Source organism: Castanea sativa, chromosome 9 (genome assembly GCF_040712315.1).
Source record: "Castanea sativa cultivar Marrone di Chiusa Pesio chromosome 9, ASM4071231v1".
NCBI classification, from domain to species: domain Eukaryota; kingdom Viridiplantae; phylum Streptophyta; class Magnoliopsida; order Fagales; family Fagaceae; genus Castanea; species Castanea sativa.
This window is the reverse complement of record NC_134021.1, coordinates 12,304,746-12,329,338: the sequence shown is the minus strand read 5'-3', so window position 1 is coordinate 12,329,338 and position 24,593 is coordinate 12,304,746. Positions and strand designations below refer to the sequence as shown.

General features: G+C 33.2%; 1 protein-coding gene across 1 annotated transcript; it reads right to left on the bottom strand.

The window, feature by feature from the left end:
• Positions 1-8,142: 8,142 nt before the first annotated feature.
• Positions 8,143-10,051, bottom strand: LOC142611310 (putative aspartyl protease At4g16563). Its single transcript, XM_075783418.1, has one exon. It carries the CDS (start codon positions 9,892-9,894, stop codon positions 8,479-8,481), a length of 1,416 nt encoding a protein of 471 aa, XP_075639533.1. The 5' UTR covers positions 9,895-10,051; the 3' UTR covers positions 8,143-8,478.
• Positions 10,052-24,593: the final 14,542 nt, after the last annotated feature.

The window sequence follows — 24,593 nt, the reverse complement described above, 5'->3', positions numbered from 1 at the left end:
AACACATTTTTTTAATAAAATATTACAACTTGTATAATATAGTTAAATTATATTCCAAATTTTCAAATTTATCAAAAATAATTCTTAAAATACCAAAATTAATCAAACCTAAAACTTAAAATAAGGCAATAAATTAAATTTATATAATAGTGTATTGGGTTGAATTAGATGGATTAAAAAACTATCAACCCAAACTCAACCCAACTCAAGGCTCAAAATAAAAATTTAAAGCCAACTCAACCCACAAAAACCAACCCAAAGCCTTGAGTTATGTTGGGTTAGATCATTTTTGTCAAGTTGATGGATTTGATACACACATCTAGTTTCCTTACATTACTATATTAATTTTTTATCTTTACTATCCATATTTTTATTTCTTTTTATTGTATCCATGTTCTACCCTCCCTTAGAGTTTCTCTCCATAGTGTGGAGAAAAAGACAAATCTCTCATAACAAAATCGTGTTATCTGGAGTTTTTAGACACCCATGAAAATTCTTCCAGTTAGATAGGTTGTTTCATTATGGTTTTTAAAATTAAATATGGAAGAAATGATTGATTAAATTGTTACATATTATAAAATTAAAGGTTTAAAATGATAAAATTAAAATGTCAGAGTTTAATTTGTCACAAGTGACAAAATTTTGGATATTTTTTTGTTGGTTGGATTTTTCCATATAAAAATATTAAATAAGAAATTAAGATTTAAAACATTTTGACATAAAGAATAAAAGAAACATACCAACTTCGAATGTACCATGGATGAACCCATACTTCACATTGAACCCATATTTTATTTTATTTTTATTAAGACAAAGTTTCTATTTTAAACTCTTCCTATATTTTTTTATTGAATATGAATTTTGACAAATCCACCATAAGATTGTTTTTTCTTATTATATTTTTTACACTTACAAGATTTCAAAAAGATGAAAGACTAATAGTTTTGTGATCAATCAAATGTTTACATTTTAAGCTTTTATAATCTTAAATTATACATAAAATACAAATTTATTAATCGAATAGTAAATAACATCCTATTTGAACAAAACTTGACATGCGAGTTAAGAACACAGAGAGTATACAATCCAATTGTTAGATTTTCAAAATATGTATCCATGTTAATTTTTAGTGAGAGTTTGAAAGGTTTAGAGAGAAATTTTGTCATTTTTTAAGACCAATAGAAAATTTTCTTAAAGACAATTTTTTTTTAGAGAGTTTTAACCTATAACATCCGCTCTTGATGAAAGCTTTAAGCTTTATATCATCAAATCAAGACACCAATCGATTTTTGATGTAGGTGGGATTAAACTCCAGATTTTTTATACTAGTTGAGCTAACTGAAACTCACTTCTTAAAGACAAACCTATATATATATATATATATATATATATATATATATATATATATACACACACACAACCTGAGCAAGAAGTTCAAAACATGTATGGGTTTCCTCAATCCAAATGGAAATGGGTTACAATTCTTAAACAAAATTGCCAATCCTAGTCTTATTACAAAACAATTTACAGAGTTAAGAGATCTCTTATTGTTTGTTTTTTTTTTTGTTAAGAGATCTCCTATTGTTGTTATTTTGCCATCATGAATTTCTAAAAAATTAAATCGCAAAATACGTTTGGATTGGGCTAAAGTTCTTTTTAATGGCGTTAGATTATGCGCATGGGTCTCGATCATACTTTGCGGGGGACCGTGTGAATTGGGCTGGACTAGTCTGTATCAGCCCATGATGAGTTGATATGGGCCTAAAGTTGAATCCCGAAACTAAAAAAAATTTAGTACGCTACACTGCTTGGCCCAACTCTATCACATAAAAATCTTTCCACGATCCATCAAGTAAACATATTTTTGGGATTTCAATTTCTATGTAATACCTTATTCTTTTTCTTTTGTTTTTTCCACTTTTGAGTTTGGGATTGTCCTATAATATGAACAGTTTACTGTGAAACTCATAATGATTTTGATGCGATAAATTAATCGTCTGTTTGAAGAAATGTTGATTGCAGTTTTATAGTTTCTTTTCAACTTCGGGATAATTGCCTAATTGGGTAAAGGCAGATCCTTTGAAAGTTGCCCCAAACTTAACTAACTACAACGAAAAAACCAAATGGAGGATATTTTGGATGCTATAGAAGGATTATATGCCAGTTTGAAATAGTTTGGGAAAATGTTGTAGACATGGCACTTTTTTTAGTTTTTGGTGAAGAGTGTGTTAAAAAATATACTTATACTTTGAAAAAGTAAAAAAAAAAAAAAAATTTAAAAAAACTTTACATAAAAGCTAAAATTTAAAAAATGAGCTTATAAGCTGATGCCAAATAAATAATATATAAAGGATACTTAACAAAACTAGATAAAAAGAATTAAAAATAGCCATAGGCGGAGGGAAAAAAAAAAATCAAATTATCATCGGGCCGTTGAAAGTTGGAATTTATTAGGAAAATGTTTGAGAAAAGAGAATGCAACAACAATATTTCTAATTTTCTAACAATGGTCTATTTGTTGGCAGTTATACCAAAATAAAATTTTAAAGCCAAAAAGTGTAAACATCAAAATAAATTCTTACAACTAGTATTAAATTTCTTCATTTTTGATATTTTGTGTAGAAATTACATTGCGTGAACAAATGCATGGACTATTACAAATGCTTAGTCTAGGATATTGTAGTTATTAAAATAGTTTAGGTTTTTTTTTTTTTTTGGATCTAAAATACTACAAACTATATTAAGACGAAGGAACTAACGATACATCATTCAGAAGAGCTTGTTCAATAAAACAAGGATTCTCTTCTAACCAGATAGAAATGTTCTCGATGCCTTGAGCATATTTAGCTAAGAGATGAGCCGGTCTATTGGCTTGCCGACGAACATGTGAAAAATCTACTTGGCGAAAATTATGAGAATAAGACAGCGAACCATATACCACAGCAGCTATTTTGGTACCTTCATTATCTCTCTTTGACTTTAATTACTTGGTACAATTTTTTTGGCTACTTTGGTAGCTTCATTGGAAGGCAAGCGATGAGCATAGACTGTATATCGGTTAACCAGTCCACATCCTCGACACATGCTTTGGCATGTAGCCACCAACAGACCAAGTTATTCTCCAATTTCAAACATCCACTCTAGAATTTTCTGACTAAATTTTGTGATATCTGTAATTTGTTGCATTGCCATTTAGTTAGTTGCTAATAGCAGAAGAATCAATGGAAAAGCACATTTGGGACGTACAAACACATATGGTAACCTCAGGTTGTCAATATTTGTCTACTAAAGATGCTTGAACAAGCTTGAAAGAGAAGAGAAAAGTAAAAGAGGGAAAAGGAAAAAAGAAAAGAAGAAAGAAAGGAGAACCAATTCTTGCATGTCTGGTTGATTTCAGAGAGAAAAAGAGTACGTCTTTTATTAGTATTTATTTTGACAATAAAAAATGAGAATCCAAAAGGCAAGAGTTTTTTCTCATCCATGTTCCTAATTTTCTTTTTCTCTGCTTCTAGGTTAAGACTTCCTAGCAATGACGATATTGAGGGATACATATCAGAATTTCAACAAAATGAGATAATAATAATAAACATCAATTGCCATATTTAAAAGTTATAAAAAGATGACAAGCACTTCATTACTAAGAACTTAAAGTCTTTCCCCAAGAACTTAAACTCAAAATTTGGGCTTAATTGGATGGTCCAGGTAAAAAGTGTTAAATTGCATTAGTTAAGGTTTGAGTTTTTTTATTGCAGCCTATTCATGTTTTTTTTTTTTTGGAAAAGGGCAACATTAAGTTAAAGGGATACTCGTCTAATTATTGGCATGATAATTAATATGATTGATAAACTTCAACCACCTAATAAATGAATGTTTTTTTTTTTTTTTTGTTGATTTGGGATACTTAAGTTTATAAGTTTTATGTAGTAAAATTCGTAGTATCCTTAGCATCACTTTTGTTTATTTGATTTTACTACTTCTTTGTCCAATCAATTTCTTTTTAATGAGTACAATCGAGCACCCGTTAACATATTCCATCTTAAATATATGTTTATATATATAAAGTATGTTAATGGGTACTTTTAGAGTAATCGTTAAAGAACCCGCCATAAAATTCACACATTAGGTCTCCCAAAAGAGACTATTCTATATTGTTCACAAACATAAAAATATTGACATGACTCAGATTTCGGTTAAAACATCTCTAAATTTCCAACAAGTTAAGAAATCATCATGTCAGTCATGGACATTTTAAAGTTTTTAACAAAAGGCACAAGCACTATCAAAGAAGATCAGAAACAAACCCACCAAATGCCACTCCAAGACCCACAATAAATTGAAAAGTAAAACCACTAACACTCGCGCCCTTTTTGGAGAGATTCCAATTTCCAAATGCAGTATGAAAAACCCATTAAGTTTTCAATTCACAACCATGTGCTCTGAGTCATTTATTTTGTTCTTATACGAACACGACATTCAATCTTCATCATAACACACGTCCCTATATATAAACTTTTCCTCATAAATTAAAACCTCTTTTTAAGTTATATATTTTTAATCAAAATTTCTTTTTCCTACTTGTGATTGAGGACAAATGTAATGTGGAAGTTCCAAACTCAATGCTATTTTGTTAGTCATATTGTTGTTCGATTAGATTGTTCTTCCTCACCAATAAGTGAGGCAATGAAACCTATCAAAAGGTGGTCCTCCATACTTCCTCTTCTTCAAATTGAAGTGGTCCTGATTATTATTATTAGGCAAAAATGCAAAACTGACCCTTTAACTTTTAGTCTTTTTCATTTCAGTCCTCTAACTTTTAGTTTTGTCATTTCAGTCATTTAACTTTCAATTGTTGTCAATTTGGTACTCCGTTAAACCTTAATTATGTCTTGCCATTAATTGAGCTAAAACGATGTCGTTTTGGTTTTTTTTTTTTTTAAATAAATTTTGGAATTAAAAGAAAATTTTTAAAAAATGATATTAAAAAAAAAAAGAAAAAAGAAAACCAAGGAATCATTTCACACCCAAATCCCTAACTTAGAGAATTTAGGGAAACGATTAAGCTGGTCGGCAGATGAGAGAGATCCTTCTGGATTGTTTTGGAAGGGTTTTGAATCTGAAAATCGAATCAGCGGATGAGAGAGAGAGGCGCATATGTTTCAGAGATCGAAAGGGAAGAAAACGATGAAATGGGTTACATTGCTTAAGGATATCAAAGAGAAGGTCGGCTGCATCGGCCGACTGCTACTTCTTCTTCTTTGTCTCCATCGGCTGCATCGCCTTCGTCGGCGCCGGGGGGGGGGGGAGCTGGTGGTGATGATCACAATGCTCAATGGCGAGACTTGTCGTCGTCGTCTCCTTCGAGGTTCAATTCTCTATCCTCTCTCTTTCTCTCTTTGGTTTTGGTTAATTTGGATTTGATTTTGATGAAATGGTGTTCAGTTTAGAGTTGCATTACGTTGATTGTGTTGAATTTTCTGATGTGTTGGTTTTGATTTCAGGTAAGGGGGAACGACGCCTAAATGTTTTCTCTTTTTTTTTTTCTTTTTTTTTTAATATCAGTTTTTTTTTTAATTTTCTTTTAATTCCGAAATTTATTTTTTTTAAAAAAGTCAAAACAACGTCATTTTGGTTCAATTAATGGCAGGACATAACTGGGGTTTAACAGAGTACCAAATTGACAACAATTGAAAATTAGAGGATTGAAATGACAAAACTAAAAGAATGGCGAGACTCGTCGTTGTCGTCTCCTTCGAGGTTCAATTCTCTATCCTCTCTCTTTCTCTCTTTGGTTTTGGTTAATTTGGATTTGATTTTCGATGAAATGGTGTTCAGTTTAGAGCTGCATTACGTTGATTGTGTTGAATTTTCTGATGTGTTGGTTTTGATTTCAGGTAAGGGGGAACGACGCCTAAATGTTTTCTCTTTTTTTTTTTCTATTTTTTTTAATATCAGTTTTTTTTTTTAATTTTCTTTTAATGCCAAAATTTATTTTTTAAAAAAAGAGTCAAAACAACGTCGTTTTGGTTCAATTAATGGCAGGACATAACTGGGGTTTAACAGAGTACCAAATTGACAACAATTGAAAATTAGAGGACTGAAATGACAAAACTAAAAGGACTGAAATGAAAAAGACTGAAAGTTAGATGGTTTGTTTTTCATTTTTACCTTATTATTATTACTTGTTTTCTTTGGTGTTTTATTTTAATGGTATTCAATAGGATAAGGTTTCACCCATTTTATTACTTCGTTATCTATCTCATATAGTCATGACATTTCTATGTTTATTTGTTTTGTTTTGTTTTTTGAGAAGGACATTTCTATGTTTGTTAAAAGAAGACAAAACTGGTGGAACAAGTTAATACATATGCCTTCATAATTGAAATAAGAGACAAAACCGGTGGAATAAGTTTCTATACATGCCTTCATAATTGAGATAAGAGACTGAATAAATCTAGGGATATGTTAATGAATGCTCTAAGGACATTAGTTTAGAAACTATTTTTAAAAATATTTTATAGAAAAATGATAAAACAATTAATTTTTCTATCAACTTTTTATATTTATAATAAAAATGGTGTTAAAATTTTTCTAATATGGTTTATTAACAATTGCCCTATGGATACTCGTTAACATGACCCATAAATCTAATACCAACATGGAATTACACACATGTAGAAATTAGAAGTGGAGGAGGTTATACAATAAGTACAATTAGACTTGACTATATGTAAAGGCAAGATAATTTGTCCTGTCATGTGGGGTAGAGCGGAAACGAGATAAGACAAAACCATGCGAGGCAAGATGAATACACCATTCTTTGGCCCCGCCATGCGCCAATACCATCCCTAATCCTAATCTGTATGCTTTAGGGTATGGAAGGTTTTAAACTGGAGCTGCCAAAAGCAGCATATCTATAGCTTTGTTCACCGCTCTTGTTTTCAATTTACTTGTGAGTTTCCACAAATGCTTCAACGGTGGCCAATTGGAGTCTGAAGTAAGTTGTTGCACAGATTATAATGTATTGCACCTACTTTAATTGCCTCACCTAATTCAAATTAAAAGCTTCACCTAAAGGCTAAAGGTGATGTTGCTGTCATTCGCATGTAAGCAAGATCCGCGACAATGGGGTTCTAATGAAATGCATGCTCATTATATTGAGAGGAGTTACCATTATTTCATGGTGCACCAAATCATTATTCTTGACAAACAAATCAATAACATCTAAACATCAATGTCTCCTGGCTCAGATTGTGCCTGTTTGGTTGAATTTTTTTTTTTAAGGCAAATGTTAACATGCAGCTCTTAACGTTAAAATAATGTGAGTCCCACTTAATAAAAAAATTAAATAAATGGGAGAAATGGAATAAAGCTGACCCTAAAACCTATAAAGCTGATAAAATACTTACATAAAGCTAAATAGTTGACAAAAGTTCTATTATAAAGTTGAGTGTTAATGGGAACAGCTTAAAAATCAAATAAACAGATAAAATAATAAGGGTTCGTTTGGTTTGACTATGACTCAGTTTTCATAACTCAATACTCATAACTCAAAATCCATAACTCATAACTCAAAAGTCTCAAATCTCACTTTATCTTAAAAACTCCAAAATTCTTGTTTGGTCACATAACTCACCTTTTGCCACCATAACTCATATTTCAGAACTGAAAACACCAATATTCTGTTTTCAATTTCCATCATTCATCACTCAAATTTTTGACTTTTGAATGATGGAAACATCACCCAAAAACCAAGCCAAACAAAATTTTTTCGGTGGGAGCCACGCGTTTTAGAAACTCAGTGACGAAAACTTAGTGATATCACTCAAAGAGTTATGGTGATCCAAACAAGCTCTAAGTCATTCAAATGCACAGTAAAGTGATTGAATAAAAAATGGAATTAAAAGTGACAAAAGGGTTCAGAAGCTTACCTACGAAGATAAGAAAGAAAAAGGAAGACACTGTAGCCAAAAAGTCATGCTTAGAAACAAGAATAGAGCACCCACAAAAATGCATGATGTTACAGTAGAAAGCAACATAGAAAACACCAACAACCGCTATTATAGATTAAGAAGTTAGAACATATATAACGGCTAATAATTATAATTAGATCTAAACAGAAAAATTTGAAAATTCCACAAGACATCATTCAAAAAATGTCAACATCTTTTGATAAATTATTATGAAAAAGATATCAATGATATCATCATCCTAAAAACATAACATTATTTTATTATCTAAACAGTCATCATAAGAATATTAAATTAAAAAAAAATACATAGTAATTTTGACTGCAACCCCAATAGGCACTGTAAGCAAAAATGACTTTAATGTCATCACCACCCACCATTATCTTTGCCTCTCATTCCTCAGCAACCTCCACATGCATAACGTGCCCATACCCAATAATGACCAATCCTATTTGGCTGCATTATTCTCAACTAGTACCAACTTTTGCCTAGAATTTGAGTTAAGTCCAGCTCACTTGTTACAACTTTGTTGCCTAAATCCAAATCTCTCATTTTCCAAATCATACTCCACATATAAATTCTGCTGCTGAAAATTTCCCAAAATTATAGCTGGCCCGACTGTTTGTCCTGGACCAAATCCACTGTCTGTCACAATAGTCAAGCACACCACACTAGAATTACCAGCAAATGCAAAATAATTTACCACTGGTAATTCCAACTTTGCTCCACCTTTGAAGTGAAAGGTTAAATCTGGAAATTTAACCTTCTCTAATTTTACCCCAGCAAGATTATAACAAGGCCCCAAGCCAGATTTTGCTTCCACGTCAGCAGCTCTAGGCAAATTACCCATTTGGGTCTCGAACGCCGTGGTAACGGCGTCAAATACTGGCTTTTCCATGAAGGTGAAAGTGGTACCAGAGTCCACGATAGTGCCTCCGTTTCCGTTACCGTCAGGAACCAAGTACTTGTACGGAATATTAACTGACTTACCGCCCACAATGACTTTACGAAGGTTAAGGTAATAGTACTCGAGAAAAGCTGAGTTGTTGGACACTGGGTTTTTCCTAAACGGCGTGTAGCTTAGGCCACTGGTTTTGGAATCCGAACTAGACCCCCTGTACAAAACGAGGTCACTGCCCTCCGACGAGTCGTCGAGGCTGCGAGAAATTAAGCAGTAAGAGAATTTACTGAGACCCAATTGGGAAGGTAAAGATTCTGGACTCCGACCAAACCCGGCAATGCCAGCGGGTTGTCGGGTCGAGAAAATGGAGCACCCAACGAGAAAATCGGTGAAAACTTTCTCAGGAAAATTGAGGGACTCGGAAAGTGATAACCCAAGAGTTGAGCCTGAACCGTATTGAAGTAAATACGGAGGGCAAGCTTGGGTACAGTTTTCTGAGTTAGTACAGTCTTGGCAACGAGACACAACATTTGGGCCTGAAATCCAAGCACATTTGGGGTTTTTGCAGCCGATGATTTTCGAAGAAGATGATAGTTTTGGAATGAAAGATGGGATTTTTGATGGGTCTACGTTAGGGAAATCGCAATCGGTGCAGAGATATCGTGAGGTACAGGGAAACCAAACGAGGCTACTGCCAGTGTCTAAGAGAAAAGGAATGGTTTGTGGGGGTGTGCCAAAGCTGAGAGAGATTGAGTAGCCTCCATAGCTGTGAGGAAAAACTTTGGTTTTGGCAAGTGGGGATTTTGATTTTGGGTGTTTGAGGTGGTGAGCTCTGGTTAGAGAAGCAGAGGCTAGGGAATTGAAAGTTTTGACTGGATCTGAAGATGGGTGTTTTGTGAAGATGGGTGTGAGAGGAACGGTGAAGGTTGTGGGGTTGTGAGTAGCTTTGGATGAGGGTGAAGATGAAGCTAAGAGGGAAAGTGTTGAGATGAGAAAGATAAGATAGAGAATCAACGAAGCCGCCATTGATGGATGGGATTTGAGAGAGAGAGGGTGAGGGTGAAGAAAAGGGGTTTTAGGCTGTTTTGGATTTTGGGGTTGTGTTGTGTTGTGTTGTTTATAGGAGATGAGGAAAAAGCCAAGAAACAACGGTCGGCAAGAGAATCCAGTTCGATTGGGCCAATAGAGTTGCCATTGAAGTTGGGGAAAATTAACCAAACATGCCATAACTTCCCTTGTAGGTGAAGTGGTCTTTTTTTATCCTTTTATTTTCTCCTTTATGCATTTTTTTTTTTTTTTTTTGATAAAAACCTTTATGCATCTTTTGCTTTACAAAAAAAAATTCCTTTTCATATTTTGAATTGCGGTTTCTTTTCTTTGTTTATTGTTTTTATTTTTGGTGGAATAGCTGCATATATGTGATCAATGTAATAGAAATGTAGACTATGTAGCCCGTTTTCCTTTTTTGTAGGTCCTGAATTCGAGCTCTTTCCCTACTAATGAAGCAATGGTGCTTCTTATGCTTTACAAATATAAGGTTTAGTCCGAAGACTGTTAAGGGCTGCTACAATTGGCTTCTAACCTCTTTTTTTTTTTTTTTTTTTTTTCAAAAAAAAAAAAGAAAAAAGAAACGTTCCCTTTTCTACAATTATATTTGTTCAGTTACCACCTTCCCTTACTAGTGCCAAAACATTTTGTTCTAAGAGCATCCACACTCATTTTTCCTAATTCTATTCTATTTTACCATCTAAAAAAACTACTTTATTAATTATAACATACCATTTTACAATACCCAATATCAAAACTTTTATTTTTCTATTCTACTCATTAAAATAATATATCATCACAATAAAATATATTTTTTCCAATTTTATCCTCACTGAATCACCATTACTTAACTTTCACCTTCTTCTCTTCTAGACACCTCCTCCATCTCCACACAACTCCAAATTGGCGAAACTGAAAAAAAAAAAAAAAAAAATCACGCTGATCATTGGCACAGCCACCACAACGTCGATCTTCCAGACTTCTCCTCCATCATCCATATCAACCCAACTCCTCCATCATCCATATCAACCCAGATCGGCGAAATTGAAAAAAAAAAAAAAAAAAAAAAAAAACCCACCACCTCCAAAGAAACCCACGCCGATCACACACCTAGACTCCTCCTCCATCATCCATATCAACCCACACGCCGATCGCAACCCACACGCCGATTCAAACTCATCGGAGCCATCCGATTCCACCGTTGTCAAAACCCCCGAGATCTTGAGTCTGAACAGTGCAGAGAGCAGATGAGAAAGAGAGAAGAAAGAGAGAGAAAAAAAGAGAAATAATGGGAGAGGAGAGAGAAATTCCCGGGTTAAAAGGGGGAGAGAGAATTTTAAAAAAAAAATTATCCCATTAGCTACAGTACCATCTTACATTTAAGATGGTATTGTAGCTCAATTGTATTTTTTTTTACAATAGTTACAAAATACAACATTCAATGGAGCAAAGATTTTGGGCTGAATTGTAAAAGAATTGCAAAAGAGGGCTCCATTTACCATTTGCCACATTCAGTGCTGATGCTCTAAGTGATGTTTCTTTTCTTTTTATTCTTGTTTTGATTGTGGGGGCATTCTAGAATCACCTTTTGTTTAAAAATAATTATAAATTTTATGAATACAGAAAGAAACAAAAAGGAGAAGGACCCTACTCATTCCCAACTTCATTTCTACAAACTTTTAGGAAATTCAAGGATGTTCCATCGTTCATATAAAAAAGAAGAAGGAAATTCAAGGATGGAAATATGATTCCATTCATAGTACACTAAATAGTAAATGCCCATTAGACTAGACTTTGGGTAAACAGATTGACTCTTTTGAACAAAATTAATACTAAAATTTTCAGACTTATTCAACAAGAACAAAAAAGTCTTCTATGATTGATGTAATTTTCCAATGGGGAGGATGATTTTAATTTTTCAAAGGGCTCAGCTCAACCCATTCAAAGCATCACCTTCCAGGATATTTCCTTGTATTGCATGTGAAAGTGCAAAAAGAGCTGTTATGACTTCCCCACACAAAAAAAAATCACCATATTCCTAATGTCCCTAAACATGAGTGATAATGCCTAAATGACTCAAAGTCTAAATATAGATTCAGATTATTTTCAATCACAATATATATTCTCCATCCTTTGTTAATTCTCTGTAAAAAAAAAGCTATGTAAATTTTATTAATGTTACAATACATATATATATATATATATATATATATATATTTTTTATACAAGATAGAATTTCTACTCTAATCTAATTTAAGTGCATATGTGTGTGAAGCTCCCTCCTGCAGACTTGAACCCTGACCCTTGCCCCCACACCTCACCAGCACTTATACTTGTGGAGTGACAAGCACACCAAGGGTGAGCGGTAGTACAATATTTATTTCTTACTTTTAGTTGAATTGTTTTTTTTTTTGAAAATCTCATCGGATGTTGCATATTTTGTTTGTTTTAATATCATGTCAAATTTCACATGAATTGATTATTATTAGATGTTATTAATTTTATAATCAAAAGCTCATGTTCTTTGCGTTTAAAAATATAAAATCTTGAAACAAAAATATCTTATAAATAAAACTAAGTTATTCATTCATTTCTAATTTTCTTAAAATTTTACAACTGTAAAGATATATTTAGACAATATAATAAAATTTGAACCTGTCAAAAAAAACTCATCTAATAAAAATTTATTAAATGGTATGATACACTTAGATTTGCATTTATATCATGTAATGAATAAACTATATCCATATTTTCAAACAAATGAGTGATGAACAGTTTGTTTAATCTCTTTCTTGTTGGGTGGTAAAATATCATTGTCGTCCCTAAACTTTTATAAGAGTTTGTTTTTCATCTTTGAACTTTCAAAAATTCGTTTTTTGTCCCTAAATGTACAAAACATTTTACTTTTCATCATTTCGTTTATGTCCGTTAGTTTATGTCCTAGGTGGCCTAACAGAGTGATGATGTAATAGACCAACTTATTTTATTTATGAAATTATGGATACATGGCAAATAGTTATTGGCACACATGAATTAATAATAATGATAGTAAGTTCAAAACACCAAAATATCAAAATCCCTAATTTAAGCTGACTATTCATCTCCTCCAATCTCTTGCTGTCAGCACCGATTCAAGTTCTATTCTCTGGTAACCACCACCCACCCATGTCCTCATCGGTTTCATTTCAATCCATCCAAACATTCATCCCTTTTTGCAATGATGACAAGCACTAGAGAAACAAGGAGAGCATTGGAGAAATTAGGAGATGATGATAATGACAACAAAGTAGTGGGTTTCTTAGCAACCAATAAACAGTGGCCTTTACGAATTACGAAGACTTTCATCCTTGTCCATAAAAAATCTGCCCTCACATGCACGCCAGTCCACACTACAAGAAGATTTGGTGTTTTCTCAAAAAATAGAAGAAGAAAAAACCCTTCCGGTGTTCATGCCTCACAATATATGACACCCTAAAGATCCAAAACTTAATCATAAAATAATAGAAGCTAATGCTAAAACCTACACACACAAAAAAAACCATCAAAACATCAAAAACGAATGAAAGATTTGGTAAGTTTTGGTTAAACGTCATTGGAGATGGATAGCTTGAACTGTTTTTTTTTTTTTTTTTTTTTTTTTAAATTTTTTTTTTAATGTTTTGGTGCTTTAAGTTTTTATATTAAATCCTAATAAATCCTTAACAAAAATATTCGCTGGATTTTTTTTATAAATGCCTCATCAGTTTGTAAGGAAGCCATATCACAAAATATTTATTTCATGTGTGTCAATAGCTCTTTGCCATATGTCCATAATTTTATAAATAGAATCATTTGGTCCAAGTCAAATACCAAGTCATCATTTTGTTAGGCCACATAGGACATAAATTAACAGTCATAGATGGAAGGATGAAAAGTTAAACGTTTTAGAAAGTTTAGGGATTAAAAATGAACTTTTGAAAGTTCAAGAATGAAAAATGAACTTCTATAAAAGTTTAAGGATGAAAATGATATTTTACTTCTTCTTTTTTTACTGCGTATAACTTTTTAAAACAAGGTTATTAATATCGTACTAAAAGTTGTTTTGATTGGGCCAACTTTATAAAATATATTAGTACATGTGTATTTATTAACATACGTATATACATACAACAGTTAAATCTTAATCTTAAAACTTCAGGGTTGGCTATGGGTCGTTAACAATTTAATCATGGTCGACCACATATATTATTTCTTGTCATTTTATTTCACTCAAAGTCATACTCTTTGTTACCTCCCTAATCAATATATCATTTTTTTTTATTACTCATACTATTTTTTTTTTTGATAAACTTCAATTTATAATAACTAAGAAATTGAGAAACAAAGAGGGGCATCTTTCTTACATGCATCTACTATACTAGGAGGAAGATTGCCCGAAATGAAAAAACAAGACATATTAGACTCAATTGCAAACTTTGTAGCTACATGGCTAGCATTGTTGCAAGACCTATTGACCCAAGCAAAAGAACAAGCAGGAAAGGACTCAGCAGCGAAAATAATATCAGAAATCAAATTCTCAATAACCCAATTTGGCCTGCCCATATGTTTCAGGACCCCATATAAGCATACCTTACAATCACCTTCAAAAGTGACAGAAAGCCATCTTTCTCGGCTAGCTAGCTGAACTGCCCAAAGTAACGCTTCAGCTTCAGCTTGGAGAGGAGAGGAGACCGTTTGGATATAACTTTAGCCCAGACCTTTATAACAACACCTCGATAATCTCTAGCCATGATAGCTAATGCATCTTTTGAATTGGAGATAGCCGCATCAAAGTTGATCTTGATTGTGCCCAATGGAGGTTTAGACCAAGTTTGAGGATGAAACACCGGGGCTGATTGAGGTACATGTTTGGGGAAAATGATAGCGCATTCTTGGATTTTGACATGTACTCTGAGAATTAAGGACTGAAGGTCTGCCTTCCCTTTGTGGTTACACACCATGTTTCTAGTATACCAAATTTCTTCCATAGTGTAAGCGAAATACAAGGATACTAACCATTTATCATGCGCTTGCCAATGTGGTTCCAGAGGGTTGAAAATCAGAGGATAATGTCCACTGCCGTTGTCAGTTGTGCTTCATCAGCCTTGAAACCCCAGCATTGTGCTTCATCAGCCTTGAAACCCCAGCATATGGAAAACCATAGTGCCCTTGCCACTGGACAATGGAAGAAGAGATGAGCAAATGATTCTGCCTCTTGATTACATAGAACACAACAAGGACATTCCACCTCCAAACGGCTACTTAAATTTTCCTCTATGGGCAAAGCATTGACAGCAACTCTTCAAAGAAACATTTTAATCCTTTTCGGTCCTTTCATCTTCCATAGCCTTTTCCAATCCACCTCTAGATTAGTTGGTTGGGATGATAGTTGGGATATATTTCTGTAAGCAGATTTTACAGTGAAGCATCCTTTGGGGTCCGGGATCCATATGAGCCTATCAGGGTGGGGTCTTATTTGTAAATAGATGGAGAGGATAGTTTTGGCAGAACTTGGATCAAATAATTCAAGGATTAAAGGTGCTTTCCACTTTTGCAGGTCAAGGTCAATTAATTGGGATACCTTAGTCACTACTCGCGATGTGGATACAATTTTTGGGGCTGGTGTGAACCCTTGAATCCATGGCACCCACGGATCAAGCCATATATCAACAAATTTTCCATTTCCAATAAGGTAGCATGCACCTTTTGATACAATAGACTTTGCTTTCTCAATTGCTTTCCAGATAGGAGATGCATTCTTTGGTGCTTCTGTCTGCAACCAGTCCTCACTTACCTTGTACTTTAGTCTAAGAATCCTCATAGAGGTACTATCCCTTTTAGATGCTATCATCCAAGCCAATTTGGCCAACAGTGCATTATTCATCTCCTTGGCTTTTTTGAATCCCAATCTGCCACAACTTCTCGGATAACAGAGTTTATCCCAGGCACTCCACGCTACAAATATGCCGTCCCTCTGACTTGGTTTCCACCAGAACCTTCTAGTTAGAGAATCCAACCTATCACAAACCTGGTTAGCGATACTAAAGGTTGACATAGCATGATTGGGTAATGTTTGTGCCACTGAGTTGATGAGGGTTCTCCTCCTTGCCCATGATAAACACTTGCTTCTCCATCCCAAAAGTTTAGACTCAAGCTTATTTATGAGGAAAGCAAAATCCTTACATGGGGATCTGGATAAGAATAATGGTGCTCCCAAGTATACAACATCTTTTTTGAGGTTTTTCATTTGAAGAATGCTCTTTACTGTTATTTGGGTTTGGCCTTGTGTGTGCTTGGAAAAATAGACCCCAGACTTGCCCATGTTGATAGCTTGACCCGACCATTTGCAATACTTATCCAGAGTTTTCATCAGAGTTGCTGCATCTCTCATAGTAGCCTTTGAGAACAATATAATGTCGTCGGCATACATGACGTGAGTGATAGTTGGTCCCTGATACTTGTTTTGATGCCGCTAACATTTTTTTAAGTTTAGTTCATGATCCAACATCCTTGATAGAATTTCTTGGCCCAAGATGAACAAGTAAGAGGACAATAGGTCTCCTCGCCTCAACCCTTTACTCGGCTTAAAGGATTTAGATTTACCTCCATTCACCAACACCTCAAAAGAAACTGAGGGATACAAGCTATAATCCAAAAGCTACAAGTTATTGCTCATACTAATGTTATTTTAGATATTCATCTCTCTTTTTTTCCCCCATTTTGTCATTTGTTTCTACTTGCTCTTCCTCATTGGTATATTGAGACAAAATGTTTAGCCAAACACAAATGACCATATTTAAACTACCAAGCAGGGACAGAGCCAGGACTTGAAGTTAGGAGGGGCAACTCTGCTGCTAGCTGTGTGCGGCGACTTTGGCCTTTGAGTCTACTGTTTTACTACTAAGGATTTTTGTTTTAAATTTTTTAAATGGCTAAGTTGTTTGTTTTGGGTAAAATAAATTATTTGGACTTAATTTTTTTTTTGTTTTATTATTGGTAATTTTTGTTGTTGGGCTAATTTTTTTGGGCTTGTATATTTTGTTTTAAATTTAATCTATTATTTTTTATGTTCTTTAAAAGGTGAAAAATGCTAAAACTACAAATTTTTTACAAATTGCTAATGTGGTGAGTGGTTATTGATAAGTAAAAAGTGAGGCAAGTGTACAAACCAATAAGAATTTGCTGCTTCAATAGTTTGTATAAATGTTGTAAAAATGTTTGTGGCTATAACATTACTCTAAAAAAAATTGATGACATTATTAAAGAGGGCAAAGTGTAATTTTATTGAACAATAACAGCTCCATTCATGCTACCAAGTATGCATAGAACATTCCAAATAACTAATTACAAAGTATTACATGCTACTTAATGGGTCTCATTATTGTCATTCAGAGACTAATAAAAAATTTCAAAGTATTACTAAGTAGAAATAATCCCTTATATCATCTATTTCACCTATATATATGTGTGTGTTTTTATCAAAAAAAAAAAAAAAAAGCAGAAATAATATACATTACTCAATGGCCAATCATATATATATGTCTGTGCCAATATTTTAATTTGATGTAACATTGGTAAACTAATTAAATATTACCATATATCACTTACAATTAAAGTACATTAATGAATCAAATAATCCCACGTGTTTATAGGTGAAAAGGACTTTAAATCCATCCAACCGAATCATGACACATGTTATTGACTCTCCTCTATATTCATATGAATAAGGGAACTCACTAGTCTCATGTGGGTCTTCATTCTCTATTATGTTCAAAGATTTTGTTGAAATCAAACTCCAAAGCCTCTAAGAATATTAAGACTCCAAACTTCGAATCTTTATTCATTTAAGATCTAAATCCTCAAAGTACTTCTATCTCGAAATATTCAAACAATCATCCAAATGATTTTTATAAGTTTCAAAGTTCTATTGAAATCAAACATCAAAACTACAAAAACTCTAATCCACTGCAGTTTCATTGGATTCAAGCTATATAGCCTCAAAGAACTTACATCCATCAATATTTGAATATGAAGAATATTCGAATAATGTGAAGAACATAAAGAACGAAGAGTCTCTAATAATTGTGAAGTAAGAGATTCATTGTAAAGGCCTCCAATCCATTTTCCAATCTAAGTAAAAGGGGAAAAAAAACTTATGTTTATATCAAAATGATGTGATTAATTAGCTGCGAGTAGTTACTAGTATAAATAGACTGAAATAAGTTGTGTTTGGTATACACTATACATAGCATGTTTGAGGTCCGGTTTGTCTGGCACAGGAGGAGAACCGGACACGTGAATTGGGGAGCTTGAAGGTGTCCTTGTCCATGTCATGTCAGTTTGTCAACCTCATGACTCACACGAGTCCCAGTCCAACCCATGAACAGCTTATAACACCACAGCCTATAACATTACTGCAAACCGATTAGAGAAATGTTTAATGAAAATTGGTCCTGGTTATGATCAAAATACAAAAAATTCAAAGTAATAAATAGTTACCGGTTATTATTGGTGGACAAAAAAATAATTTCAATATAGATTTATATTAAAGTCAATAATAATTTATCATTTAGAATTTATTGTGAAAATATTGTGTACGTAATATAGTGGCAGAACCAGAATTTTAGTTGAAAGGGGCAAGATTAAAATAGTATTAAAAGAACATTAAGTATTTTTTTTCCTAATAATTATGTGTTACTTATGAGGACCACTAATTGAATTGCCATGAAAAAAAATGTGATAAGTAAGATTTTCACAATACTTTCACAACAAATCATAATGGTAAGTTGTTACTAGTTCAAATTTCAATCCACCATTAAAATTAATTTTTTGTTTACCAATAACAATCAATAATAACCTGTTACTTAAGATTTGTTGTAAGGTGTTGTTAAATGTTGTGGACATAAAATTTCTCAAAGCTAAAACAACTATAAATTCTACTGTAAAAGATTACAAACTAATGTAACAAGAACATATGACGCTTAAACAATATAATAAATAAATTTTTAAATGAATTTTTGTATGATTGATAATACATCAATTTATAAAATTTGTAATATTCATAACATTACTCTACAAGAAAAGTGTTGTAAATAGTTAAACAAAAATAATAATTGAAAAAAAAAGAACAATAAAATAGGTGAAGACGTCGTGGTGAGATAAAACTAATAAGAATAGTAAATTTGGTGGAAAAGTGTATAAATTTTTTTTTTGAATGAAAAAAAAAAATTGATATGTGGGGAGAAGATTTTTATTTTTATTTTTGTACTTTCTTAGTGCTCAGGGCCTCTACATATATTAAAGTGAGTCTTTTTTTTTTTGGAAAAGAAAGTGAGTCTTTTTTTGTCTTTATCAAAGAATATTTCATAATATTCCAACTTCAAGAATATTTTTTCAAGAAGCCAGGGGGCAACTGCCCCCTGGACCCCTGGCTCCGCCTCTGACGTAATAACAGTTTTAATTCAATATTTGACCATTGGCATGTCAGAAGCATCAATCAGAAAACCCATAACGGTATTCATGAACCAGTGGCACTCGACCAGCACAGCTCAGTGTGACTGTGTGAGTGGGGGTGGGTCACTTTCATTGATTGGCTGCTTCCTTAGGCTGACTCAAACTTAAGCCCAACCTATATATGCAGCACAGCTGGGCTCAGTAGCTCACTATTTGATGCTTGAATGTGAGTCACATGCTTCAGCCATAATGATAAGAAAGAGAGGCAATATTGACCCATTGCGTTGGCTTGTTGGGCCCAGAAGTAGGCCTACATAAATTGGAATAGAACATTCAGCAACTTTATTGGAATAATCTTCCAATCATCCATATGATCACACGACAATGTGAAGTGTTACATTGACACTGTTGCCACAATAGAAGTAAAACTACTTATTGTTTATTATGAGCATGAATTTAGCAGAAAATATAGTGCATTTTTTTGTTTTTTTTAAAGAGAGTTTCAACTTATGACGTCTGTTTTTAATGATAATTCTTTATTATCAGACCAAAACATCAGTTAGTTTTTGGTGTAATAGTTGAGTTAATTGGAATCTCAGATCTCTTATTCAATCATTAGAGACTTTACCAGTTGAGTTAATTGGAACCCACTTAATTATGTAATAGTTGTCTTGGTTGGAGACTTTATTAATATTTTTTTTAATTTTCAATTGTAGATAAATAAATATGTTTATTAAGAACATGAAAAATGTGATTTTTTTTATAGGTGAAAATAAAAATTTCAACCCTTAATAGTGTGGAACAAAATGATAAAACCAGAAAACAATTGCAAATTCTCCCCGGTAAACTAAGGTATGAATGGCGTATTCTAATTCACTGTCAAAGTCCAAAATAAGGCCAGTGCTCTCATTTGTGTCATCATAGAAGTGACGCAACAAAAAATACAAAGAATTTGGTGAGACCCAATTGAGAAGGCAATGATTGTGGGGCATCACCAAACCTAATAACTATGATGGGTTGAGGAATTTGAGCAACAAACTAGAAAATCAGGCACAGTTTCCTCTAGGATCTCTAACAATAAGTGCCCACTTGTTGAGCCTATTGAAATCCCATCTGTATAGCCCATGAAGAGTCCAAAAAGTGGTAGTCGATCTGGGCAATTCTGGGCATAATTACATTTATTTTTAATTAGGGCCCAAGTTCCAAGTCCAACCACATTTGCCTGGTTTAAAGGTGGGAATTTTGGTGGGGTCTATCGAGGCATGGAGCTAAAAATGCCTAAAATTTCAGTTCAGGGGCAAGAATAAAAGGTCATATTAAAAAGATAAAAATAAATGGAAACTAATTAATAAAATATAAAATAAACAATTTATAAATATTTGTAATTGGTCATATAAAATCTAATAAAAGGTAAGCTATAATTTATTTTGTCATACCTAATTTAATTTACTCGAAACCTACATTTGCATTATTTTAGAAAAACAATCTACTTTTTCTATTTTACACAATGACTTTACAAAAATAGTCATATCAGATTATTTATTATACACTCTCTTTTATTTAAATAATATTTTTTCTCAATTTTTTATTATTATTTCACACCTATCCCATAGCCCCACCCACCTTAACAAAATCCAAACTCTTTATTTCTCCAAATACTCTCATTCTTTTTCTTTTACTTTTTCTTCTTCTTCTTTTTCTTTCGCAATTTGGGTTTGATTATGAGCGGTGGTCTTAGGTGGGTTTGCAATTTGGGTGGCGATTTTTGTGCAAAGAAAGCAGTGATTTTGGGTAGATTTCTTCCCTGCTATGGCAGTGATTTTGGGCAGATTTCATTTCTTCTTCTTGCAATTTGGGTTTGAATATTTATATTAAAGAGAGGATTTGATGAATTTGGGATCGAGATTTAGAATAAGTCTGAAGAATTTAATGATTTTTATAGATATGTTGTTGGATTCAAGAGAAGATAGAGGAGAAAGAGAGTAGAGGAAGAGAGGATTGGATGATGGAGAAAAAATAAATTAAAAAATCAAATAGAAAGCTACAGTAATCATGTAAATATACACGGTTACTGTAACAATAATGAAAATGCACAATATTATAGAGGGACTGATGTGTGTATATTTTGAGTAAAAATGTGTAAAATTATGCACTTTTTTCTATTTTGCACCATGTGGTGCGAGTGCTCTTATTATCTATCTTGCACTGGTCTTTTCAATCTTGTTGGGTTTTAAAGGTTGATTTCTTTATTTATCATTTCTCAATGATCTTTGTAATCTTATTGTGTTTTATAAGTCATATTTATGCTAAGTAAATACTTCATCTAATTACCACATGTATGACTTCTATTCAATCTATGTTCATTATATAAAATTATATATTTTATTAATTCATGACTAAAACCATGCAACGCATGGAACTTCAATTAGTTATTACTCCCTCCGTCCCACTTTATTTGTCATCTATTCCATTTTGGGATGTTCCAAAACACTGTCCTGTTTCTAAAAATAAAAGTTATTAGTTTACTAATGTTCCTATTATACCTCCACTTTTTTTTCAAAACTAACTAATATTTTAAAAAATCAATCTAACTGGGGCACCTTTTTAGTTGTCTCATTAAGAATAACTCTTTTTTTTTTTTAAAGTTGATAAATTTATTTAAGGGTAGTTTTGTAAACTTATACATTTTTATAAGGCAGACAAGACAATAAATGATGTTCCCTTAAAAAATTTGACTTTTCAAATAGGACAAACAAAGTGGGACGAAGGGAGTAGATAACAATGATATCCCACAAAATTATTTTACAATATGGACAATAATTATAATATATAAAACCCAATAATTTTGACTACTCCCCCAATAGCCATAGTAAGTAAACTGCCTCTACTCCACCAGTTCTGTGTTGTTCAGTTAGTGTTAAGTGTGTATTTATTCACTTTTCATTTTTTGGACTCATTTTATCTTTCTCAAATCTTGTACTTATTTTCTATCTACAATTAGTTTTTTTTTAATGCCACAATATTGATTTTTAATGAAAATAAAAATGGCAGAAATGAGTATCTATTTTTTGTATTCAAAGTTTCAATTCACTTTTTTGGATATTGAAAATAAAAATTGAGTACAAAGACCAAAGTCAAACCAAACTTTTAGTGATAGATCCTACTGAAAACTGAAAATAAAAACAAAATACATCACTTTTTTCTTTTAATCAAACTACGTCTTTTTAATGTCACCACCATTATCTTTGCCTCTCAATCCACAGCATCATTCACATACATAATGTGCCCATACACAATATAATAAATCCTTTTTGGCAGTATTATTATTATTATTGAGAATAAAAGCTTTTATTAACAAAAACAAGATACAAAATGAGTATCCTCCTTAATCTATCTATCTATTTATCTATCTATCTATATATATAACCAAGACCCAATTGAGTTGACTTCATAATATTGTGACATCTCACCTTGGAGGCATCACAATTTTCCACATCATAATCATTAAAAAGAAAAAAGAAAAAAAAGAACACGCTACAAACTCCAATCGGTAAAAGTAAAACATAAAAACCATAAACATGTGCTTCCACCCTTCCCAAACCCTACTTGAACCACACTACCAGTGGTTTCACTTTTAGATGGAAGTCAACAAACCCTAAACGCATGCAACATTGTAGTGGCTTTTCCTTTGTCTCTAGTATCTTCTCTAGCAATGGTTTCAGCCCAAAGGTCTTTGATTTCGTGAAATTCCATTGTGTTTTTTTCTTTCTTTTTTTTCCCCCTCATTAGAAGGTAGTGGCAATATGATTCTTAAGTCCCCCAGGAATGTGTAGCCTAACTCCAACATCTCCATATCATCAATACCATGCGTTAACAAGTCCTTTAAGTTTTTGCATTCAATTATAGCTTTTTTTATATGTTGGTAGAAGATTGGGATCAAATTGTTATGTTTGTTGTTTCATAATTCTTATGAACTATGCTACGGCTCATCGATACTATGTGTTAACAAGTCCTTTAAGTTTTTGCATTCAGTTACAGCTTTGTTTTGATGTTGGTCGTAAATTCGGATCAAATTGTAATGTTTAGTGTTTTATATGGACTATACTTTATTATTATTATTATTATTATTATTATTATTATTATTATTATTATTATTATAGGGATGAAAAGCCCAAGAGTATATATTGAGCCGTGGGTCATGTCCGAGGACGCTTAGTGGTCCGAGGACAGATAGACGATAGGGAAGACGTAAGAGTCAAAATGCCATGAAAAAATTATGACTGCGAATGTTTGGGAAGGTGGTTCGAGGAGAAATCACTCCTCAGCTAAGCAAAGCAGAGGTCAGAAGAATTCATCTGCCCTCGAGGGCAACACTTTGAAAGGTTTTACTGATAAGGATAAACATTAGAGAAGCATAGGACAAAGGGAAGCTAAGAAATATCGAAAGGAAAGCTGCTACCACTGCATTGAATGCTCTGCAGTTAACCCTCTAGCCGCATTAATGTGGAGGTGATACTTGAACAGTGGCTAGCAGCATTATAACTACTCCCAAAGACTTCAGGAAGGTGCTGATGGGTCAAGGATTAAAGCCAGCAACTTGACCTACACATGGACAGTGGAGATGAAGAAGAGAGGGGTATATAATAGGAAAGGAAACCCTTTACAGGGGGGCCGATCTAAGATTTGGACGAAAAAATACTGTAGCAACAAGAACTGGACTTGTAACCAAATTCAAAAGATATATATATATATATATATATATAAGAACTAGTTTCCTTGGACTGTGCCGAAGACGATTTTCTTTGGGCAAAACCAGTTTATTCTTGTTTTCTTGTCATCTGGACTCACTGTAATTACTCTCTGCAAATTCATTGTATTGGACTTTTTGAGCCTAGATCCTTTTACCTCTTGAGCTTAGGTGCCAAATTGTGTCCTTACGATTGGTGTCGTCTGTGGGAAACTACTTGAGCTTTGGTGAGATTAACGTTCAGTTATGGTAGGCTCGGGAACAAACTGAGAAGAGTCCGTTAGGTCTCAACGTCAGGATCATTTTGTCAATCTTGAGCCAAGAAGGGACCGAGAGGTTAGTGTGCACACCGCACACACTAGTAGGAGCCAGTCTCGTAGTGGGAGTCACATCTCCAATGAAGAAAATACTAGAAGCATGCACATGGAGATTGACCAGTTGCGTAGGAGGTTGCATCGCA

Excerpts from the sequence above, each read along its gene's own strand:
- LOC142611310 (XM_075783418.1), bottom strand. The coding sequence starts at position 9,894 with ATGGCGGCTTCGTTGATTCTCTATCTTATCTTTCTCATCTCAACACTT.